The sequence below is a fragment of the Panulirus ornatus genome, chromosome 32, assembly GCF_036320965.1.
Source record: "Panulirus ornatus isolate Po-2019 chromosome 32, ASM3632096v1, whole genome shotgun sequence".
Lineage (NCBI taxonomy): Eukaryota > Metazoa > Arthropoda > Malacostraca > Decapoda > Palinuridae > Panulirus > Panulirus ornatus.
Window position 1 is genome coordinate 27,861,337 of NC_092255.1, and position 9,444 is coordinate 27,870,780.

The 9,444-nt window shown below is 39.3% G+C and overlaps 1 protein-coding gene across 11 annotated transcripts in view; it reads left to right on the forward strand.

Annotated features, from left to right (window-relative positions):
- The window catches only part of LOC139759257 (RNA-binding protein 5-like), a 74,241-nt gene that overhangs the window by 48,367 nt on the left and 16,430 nt on the right, over positions 1–9,444 (forward strand). For 6 of the 11 annotated variants that reach the window (XM_071681392.1, XM_071681389.1, XM_071681394.1 and 3 more), the window contains 4 exons: positions 3,124–3,356; positions 3,475–3,723; positions 5,290–5,483; positions 5,671–5,875. In XM_071681392.1, the coding sequence (XP_071537493.1) occupies positions 3,124–3,356; positions 3,475–3,723; positions 5,290–5,483; positions 5,671–5,875 (881 nt within the window). The remainder of the gene's footprint in view (positions 1–3,123; positions 3,357–3,474; positions 3,724–5,289; positions 5,484–5,670; positions 5,876–9,444) is intronic. The other 5 variants (XM_071681395.1, XM_071681391.1, XM_071681397.1 and 2 more) reach the window with 1 other exon arrangement.

Below are 9,444 nucleotides of genomic sequence, written 5' to 3' on the forward strand. Positions count from 1 at the left end.
ATCCATAAATGCTCCATACAAATCCAGCTGTTTTTCTAAGTATCTCTCACGTACATTCTTCAAAGCAGACACCTGATCCACACATCATATAATACTTCTGAAATCACACTGCTCTTCCCCAATCTGATGCTCTGTACATGCCTTCATCCTCTCAATCAATACCCTCCCATATAATTTCCCAGGAATACTCAATAAACTTATACCTGTGTAATTTGAATGCTCACCTTTATCTTTATCCCCTTTGCCTTTGTACCATGGCACTATGCGTGCATTTCGCCAACTCTCAGGCACTTCTCCATGAACCATACCTACGTTGAATATCCTCACCAACCAGTCAACAACACAGTCACCCTCTTTTTTAATAAATTCCACTGCAATGCCATCCAAATCCTCAGCTTTGCCAGCTTTCATCTTCCGCAAAGCTTTTACTACCTCTTCTCTGTTTACCAAAACATTTCCCCTGACCTCTCACTTCACACACCACCTCATCCAAAACACCCTATATCTGCCACTATCATCAAACACATTCAAGAAACCTTCAAAATACTCACTCCATCCCCTCCTCACTTCACCACTACTTGTTATTACCTCCCCATTTGCCCTCTTCACCAGTGTTCCCATTTGTTCTCTTGTCTTACGCACTTTACTTCCTTCCAAAACATCTTTTTATTCTCCCTAAAATTTAACAATACTCTCTTACCCCAACTCTTATTTGCCCCCTTTTTTGCCTCCTGCACCTTTCTCTTGACCTCACTATTTCCTGGTAAAAGTCGTCGTAATGCCTCTCGTTTACACTAACAATCTTACTTCTTTATCCCACCGCCCACTAACCTTTCTAATCTGCCCATCTCCCACCTTTCTCGTGCTACAGGCATCTTTTGCATAAGCCATCACTGCTTCCCTAAGTACATCACATTCCTCCCCTACTCCCCTTATGTCATTTGCTTTTACCTTTTTCCATTCTGCTCTCAGTCTCTCCTGGTACTTCCTCTCACAAGTCTCCTGTCCAAGCTCACTTATTCTCTACTTTCTTCACCCCTACGTTCTCTCATCTTTTCTGAAAACCTCTACAAATGTTCACCTTTGCCTCCACAAGATAAGGATCAGACATCCCTCCAGTTGCTTCTCAGCACATTAACATCCATAAGTCTCTCTGTTATGCGCCTATCAATCAATTCATAATCCAATAATGCTCTCCGGCCATCTCTCGTACTTTCATACGTAGATACATATTTGAGAGAAATATTAAGAGTGAATTCTGAGGATATAAGAGTAATGTATGGGTAGTATAATAAAGCCTGCATCTCCATAATGATATTTATCTGAGTAACCAACCTTAGAATTTTCATGTTTTAAAGGTTTGTTTGTGTACTTTTAGTATACACCCATCCCACACTTTATGTTGGGGTTTGTGTTCTGCAAAAACTTCGCAAGAAGATAGATTACATGTAATGAACTAATAAACAGAAAGAGAAAATTGGGATGTGTATAACAGCTTTGTGGTCTGCACCAGCAGGTTCTACCATTACTGTCAATGTTATGTAGCTTCTGACATTGAATAAATGTATCTAGCCATCCTTTACCTATTTGAAATGGCTTTGGCTCAGCTACTTTGTCTTCTTTACATAAATGCTCATAATTCTTCAGAGCTTTAGATCTAAGCTTCTCTTCTTCATATGTCCTATGTATAAGGAGAGCATTTTCTCCACAGGTAGATTTCTAACCCTTATGGTTATCTTGGCAGACAGAGGAGCAAAGTGCCCCTTAGCTCTTTTAATTTCCTCTGCATTCTTCTCTCTGTGGTTTGCTCCCTTACCAGCACAGGGCATTGAAAGAGCTCTAGCTTTATTTCTGAGGTCATAGAGGTTCTGTTCCATTTAACTGCTGGATTTTTGTTAGATATTTCTGGGCACTCAGATGCCAAATTAACAAACTCAAACTGATCTGCAGGAAAATCCTATTAGCAGGTGTGTCCTAATCACTGAAGTTGCATAGATCTGCACACAACAGTAGTAACTATGAGATTGACCTCGTATTGGAGCATCTGTATTTGAAGAGTTTTGGTTGTTGCTGGCTCAATGAATACCAATTCTTGTTGCTTTAGAATCTCACTCATCTGGCTGTCATCTGTAAAAGCACCCTTTTCTTTTTTTAGGGGACCAATGGAGTTTGTGGTCAAGTTTTGTTTTGGATACAAGTTAGAATATTGTGGTTTATTTCATATCTCATCAATAGTTCTTATCTCCTCTTCCTTTCCCTGTTTCCATTGCCATTTTGAGTATATGGTCAAAGTATGTTCATTTTTGATAGGTTTTCTTTCAGTTACTGTGTAAGCTATAGGTGTTTTAGATGTACAGTTCTTTTTTGCCTCCTGTAGAGTGCTTATCAACTTCATTCTAACCTATACTTTTTTGTGTTTCTGTTTCTCAAGTGCATGTCTGTTGCATTTATGGAATACCAAACTTGTTATGTCTTTAAACCATGTTAAGATTGAAGAGTGGTATTAGGAAGAGTGTAGGTGAGAGAACTAAAGAGGGTGTGATGAAATTTTCAGGTTTGGTCATACAGAGGTGAGTGAGGAGAAGATGTCTTAAGAGCGTGTAAGTCACAGTTGGAAGGGACAAGTAGTAAGGGGAGACCAAATAGAAGATAGAAAGATGTAGTGAAAGGTGCTTTGAGTAATTGGGATTGAACTTGCAGAAGAGTGGCACACATTGTATAATGCAAATTGGAGTGATATGATATACAGAGGGTTATATGCCATCAGTGGGATGAACTGGGCACATGAAGTCATCAGGGCAAGCCTGAGAGGTTTAGTTGTGGATAGGGGGCTCTCCTTTTTGTGCATATGTATGACATGCTAGAGGATGTGTGTGAGAGTGAACGAGGCCATTCTTCATCTGTTTCTGGCATTTCTTAACTGAAGAAAATGGGAAATAAGTATGATAAAGAAATTGTTAAAGACAGGAAATGCTTGTGGAAAATTCTTTTAAGAATGTTTTAGGGAACTTAAACCTTTTACTTAATTTCATCTATCTAATGAATTGCAATCCTCCTCTTGTTCATTTCTTCTTTATGGACACTGTGAAAGTTGCCATAGCTAATGAAATTTGATTTTTCTAGCCCCTCCAGATGTAAGTACCTATCAGTATGATGAAAGCTCAGGATATTACTATGATCCTTCGACTACTTTGTACTATGATGCAAACAGTCAGTATTACTACAATGCGGAGAGTGGGCAGTACCTTTATTGGGATGCAGAAAAGTCAACATATCTACCTGCACCAGTTGGGGAAGATGGTCAAGTGGGCAAAAAGGGGGACAAGAAAGAAAAGGAGAAAGATAAACAGGACAAGGTTTGTTGCACCCTTCCCCATTTTGTTTGAAAATGATAAGTATGAAGATGTTAAGTGTATCAGTATATTTGTGAGAATAACCAACATTAAATATGCTATTGTGAATTTGTTTTAATAGGTAAAGGTAGCAAAGAAAATTGCCAAGGATATGGAAAGGTGGGCCAAAGCACAGAACAAGCGTAATGAGAGTTCTGTGGCAAGTAAAGCTGCTGCAGCTGAACCCATAGGAGGAGCCAAGGGTGAAGGTGGAGGCACAGGTGCAGCGGATGCAGCTTTTGCGGTACTTTTAGAACGAAGAGATCGTGCAGCCTTGGTTGAGAAGCAGGCGCAGGTATTCCACATGCATATGAAGAAGGAAGCCCCACCAGTAAGTTTATACCCTTATTCATTTGAATTACAGTAATTGGAGTTTCTTGTTTATGAAAATTGAGAATTTTAGCTTTAATGGTAGTAGAAATGTAGTGTTTAAAGAAACTGTATGAATGGAAAGAGAAAACATTACTTCTGACAGTGAATAAATCATGTTTTAAACAAATATATTCCCAGATAAGTTTACAGTTATCAGCTGTTAAACCCAGTAAGATATGATTATTTTGACTTTTTGATTGGTAGCCATGAGGATATTTCATTAATGTATTTTGTCAGTATTATTTGTCTTGAGGGTATTTGATTCTTGTGATTTATGTAGGAAATGCCTTTGGATGATATGCAGTTTGCAGGGTTGATCATATGCAGAATCACTTTGTGTAAGAGTGATGTGTGGTTATTGGTAAGTGCAGTCTGATAGAGAGAGCTGATCATGTTATGCTGAATTTGTTTTGTCTTATGGAGAGGATGAGCACAGAAAAATAACTTAAGAGTAAGAGGACCTGTTTGTCAAAAGTGGAGGGAACAAGGGGGAAGTACCTACCTCCCTTCAATGCTGAGAAGATGGAAGGATGAAGTGAAGGGAGTTTTGGGGCAATAGGGCCAGAACATTCAGGAAGACAAGGGACATACATGGAATAGATTTATTTGAATGGACATGGCATGATGGATAGTAGTGGTAGGTATTAATGGGTTGGTAGCCACTGACCAGTTGAGTATATTACTGGTTCTACCCACCTGGTTTTAGGAAGGTCAGTGATGGTTGCATGTTGAGCCAGCACTTCACCAGTTGTCAAGGTACACTCCTCTGATCCAGGTAGCTATCTTTTCTTTCTGTCTCACCCACGTATGAACTACTGGCATTCTGTCCACAAACATACAGATCTTTCCTTGTCACACATAACACTTGACTCATACAACTCGTTTTTTGTAACTAATTTTCTGACAGTGAGTGCCAAGTGCTATTCCTGCCTTTTTGGCAGAATGGTGTGAGCAGTGGAAAGGATTAGTATGTAGGAACATTAGACGGGCATTAGTAGCAGGTTGGAGCATTAGGTAGTAGTCGGTAGGAACGTTGTTGGGTAGGAGCCTCTGAAAACACTTCGCTAGAGTTGCCTTTTGCCAGTGGCCCGGTAAGGGTGAGGTATTGAAGGCTGAGAAGTGGCACTGGAGTTCACCAGTTATGGTGACTTTTGCTGTGGCTACCCGCTTGAGGGAGTATTTGAAGGGAATAGGCATCAGAGATATAGATAGTAGATGAATAGACATACTGAGTAACAGTCAAGTAAACTAGGGCACATGAACTTGTCAAGGTAAATCATGGGATATTCACTGTGATGAGCTTTGGTTTCATTATATCATGCATGACTGCTAGAGAGTGTATGTGTGCAAATTAGACTGCATTTTTTTAGTTGTTTCTGATGCTACCTCAATGAGGCTGGAAAAGTAGTTAAAGATTGGATATTTTCAACAAAGGATAGGGTAAAGTGCCCTATTTTGGTAAAAGTTTAGTCACTTATCAGTAGTTTTTAAATCTTTGATTGTGATAGTTATTGATGGATTGCAGGTACTAGCAGGACTAAAGAAGTCGGGGCTGGTGGCAGCTTATGGGGGTGAAGGAAGTGATAGCGAAGAAGAAAGTGGAGCTGGGTTAGGTAACCTTGCCAGCGATGAACGATGGGAAGAGAAGCTTACAGATTATACAAAAATGGCTTGCCTCCTCTGTAAAAGGCAATTTCCTAACAAAGAAGCACTTGGCAGGTAAGATTTATGAACAAGTAAATGTGAATTTAGGTTAGAATCTAGTCTTGGAAGGCAAAAACTTATAAGAATATTGCATTTAAAGAATACTTGTTAATATAAGAAAATTGCATTTAAAGAATACTTTCTTAATTGATATAATTTATGGGAAATTTATTGTAGTGTACAATTTTTGTCTCTCCTTTAGACATATACAGCTATCAGACCTGCACAAGACTAACTTGGAGGCAATGAAGAAGTCCAAAGGGTCAGGGGAAGGTGGTGGTCCTGGTTCATTGACTTCAGCTCAGTACAGAGATAGAGCAAAAGAGAGGCGGCAAAAATATGGGGAGCCAAGTGTACCTGCACCCAACAAACTTAAGGTTTGTACACCTGCACCCAACAAACATAAGGTTTGTACTGGCAGTCATACAACTCCAGCTGGCCTTCAGCTTACCCAGCACAAATAAGCACTTTGAATTAATACAGCTAACTTTGCATTTGTAATTGCAGTCTTGCATATGCATAATATTCAGTATTTATATTAAATATAGATTCTTAAACTCATTTTGAATACCGGCAGCAAACGCATCACTGTGAAAAATGTTGGAATAAAGAATTATTGCAGGCATATTTTCTACAAAAGTTGGACAGTTCCCATATTGCATAACATTTAGTGTAAAGTGAAGGAATGAATGTTTTCTTGTGGGATTAGTATATACATGTTCAGTCCTATCAATGATGTGGATGCATAGAGGCTTTATACTAATGGGAATAAGCGAAAAGTTCTTAGGTTTGTAATCTAGTTAGTTGTCTGAATTTGGAGAACCAGATTACAAATAGAAAAGAAAAATTATTATAAAGATAATCTGTGAAACACATAGATATTACGGGTGTTTATGAGTGATATGAAGGGCTGTATGTACTTTGTCCACCACATGAAATTGGAAATGGAGTTGATGATGGTTAATATAAAGATAAGTGAATGATAATTAGGTTTGTAAAGAATGATATTAGTTTAGTCCAGAAAATTAGGCATTGCTTCCCTTCAAACCTTTGAGGATTGGGTAAGGACCACAGGTTTACAATATCTATGAAAAATGCCTGCCAGAATGTTTTTGATTTTCCCTTGATAATGGGAATAGTTCATGAATATTGAACTAAGTAAAATTAGGTGGAGCTCTTACCAATTAATATTTTGCATCCATTTATATTGCTGTTTTATACCAAAATGTGGCTTTTGGTACAGGTTTCCCATTGATAAACTTTTGGTATATTGACTGCAAAGCATGTTTTATCTTTAATTTAATATAATTAAGTAAACTCGTTTCAGAAAGTAGATTACCTGAGGATAAGTTATCATCCATGGTCTGAGATAAACCTAAGTTTAAGAGATATGAGGATAGGCTGCATATTCTGCAAAAAGGGGTAGGCAGAATGCCCCTCATTCAAAGATTAGTCAATGAGAACTCAAAAGTAAATGTTAGTTATTTTAGTAAGTATGCCATAGATCCTCTTCATACGTTTAGAAATTTGTGTTGTAAGAGGTTTTCAGCCACTTACTTATTCCTCAGTTAGTAACCTTCTGCAGTACACAAGAAGTATGTTGATATGGTTTATCCTTGTTGCAAGGATAGTTACAATACATATGACAACTAGAGACAGGATGTGTGCATGAGGCCATATTTTGTTCCTTATACTTCCTTGTTAAAGTGAGTAAGACAACTAGGTGTAAGAACAAACAAAATGACATTATATGTATGCAGACTTAATGAAAGTGTTTTGATAAATATGATGATGTCATAGCATGCCACACACTTCCCCACATGTAGGCAATGCTTCCTTAGATACCTTTCATACCCACTCACACCCTAAGTTTCCTGTACTCTTATCTTTTGTCATTCTTCACTCATTCTCTCTTGTTATCCCCACACACAAGCTTCTCTTCCAAGTTCACTTTCACCACCCTCTTCCCGCCCATGTCATTTCCTCTTTTCTTAAAGCAAAAACAAACTTTCACCCTTGCCTTCACCAAGAAGTGATCAGACATCCCACCAGCTGCCCATCTTTTATACACTTGCCAGTTAGTGCATAATCCAGAAATTCATGTTAACCTGTTTTGGAAGTGGAGTTATTTGATGGTGGTGGCTGCCTGCCTGCTTCTGCTTGCAGGGACATTTGGCTTCATTTGCAAGAGTTTTGGAAAGAGGGGCAAGTATGCAGTCTGTTGTGGATGAGAGAGCTTAGGAAGTGAGTCAGTTGTTGTTCGCTGATGACACAGCGCTTGTGGCTGATTCATGTGAGAAACTGCAGAAGCTGGTGACAGAGTATGGTAAAGTGTGTGAAAAAAGAAAGTTGAGAGTAAATATGAATAAGAGCAAGGTTGTTAGGTACAGTAGGGTTGAGGGTCAAGTCAATTGGGAGGTAAGTTTGAATGGAGAAAAACAGGAGGAAGTGAAGTGTTTTAGATATCTGGGAGTGGATTTGGCAGCGGATGGAACCATGGAAGCGAAAGTGAATCATAGGGTGGGTGAGGGGGCGAAAATTCTGGAAGCGTTGAAGAATGTGTGGAAGTCGAGAACATTATCTCGGAAAGCGAAAATGGGTATGTTTGAAGGAATAGTGGTTCCGACAATGTTGTATGGTTGCAAGGCGTGGGCTGTGGATAGAGTTGTGTGGAGGATGGTGGATGTGCTGGAAATGAGATGTTTGAGGACAATATGTGGTGTGAGGTGGTTTGATCAAGTAAGTAATAATAGGGTAAGAGAGATGTATGGTAATAAAAAGAGTGTGGTTGAGAGAGCAGAAGAGGGTGTTTTGAAATGGTTTGGTCATGTGGAGAGAATGAGTGAGGAAAGATTGACCAAGAGGATATATGTGTCAGAGGTGGAGGGAACAAGAAGTGGGAGACCAAACTGGAGGTGGAAAGATGGAGTGAAAAAGATTTTGAGTGATCGGGGCCTGAACATGCAGGAGGGTGAAAGGCGTGTAAGGAATAAAGTGAATTGGAATGATGTGGTATACCGGGGTTGACATGCTGTCAATGGATTGAACCAGGGCATGTGAAGTGTCTGGGGTAAACCATGGAAAGTAATGTGGTACCTGGATGTGGAAAGGGAGCTGTGGTTTCGGTGCATTATTACATGACAGCTAGAGACTGAGTGTGAACGAATGTGGCCTTTGTTGACTTTACCTAGCGCTACCTCGCATATATGAGGGCGAAGGGGGTTGTTATTTCATGTGTGGCGAGGTGGCGATGGGAATGAATAAAGGCAGACAGTATGAATTATGTACATGTGTATATATGTACATGTCTGTGTGTGTATATGTATGTATACGTTGAGATGTATAGGTATGTATATTTTGCGTGTGTGGACGTGTATGTATATACATGTGTATGTGGGTGGGTTGGGCCATTTTTTCGTCTGTTTCCTTGCGCTAACGTGGGAGACAGCAACAAAGCAAAATAAAATAGATATATATTTTTTTTTTAATTTTTCCAAAAGAAGGAACAGAGAAGGGGGCCAGGTGAGGATATTCCCTCAGAGGCCCAGTCCTCTGTTCTTAATGCTACCTTGCTAACGTGGGAAATGGCAAATAGTTTGAAAAAAAGAAAAAGAAAGATATATATATATATATATATATATATATATATATATATGGTGTGGGAGGCAAGTTGTTAGAAGCAGTGAAAAGTTTTTATCGAGGATGTAAGGCATGTGTAGTGTAGGAAGAGAGGAAAGTGATTGGTTCTCAGTGAATGTAGGTTTGCGGCAGGGGTGTGTGATGTCTCCATGGTTGTTTAATTTGTTTATGGATGGGGTTGTTAGGGAGGTGAATGCAAGAGTTTTGGAAAGAGGGGCAAGTATGAAGTCAGTTGGGGATAAGAGAGCTTGGGAAGTGAGTCAGTTGTTGTTCGCTGATGATACAGCGCTGGTGGCTGATTCATGTGAGAAACTGCAGAAGCTGGTGACTGAGTTTG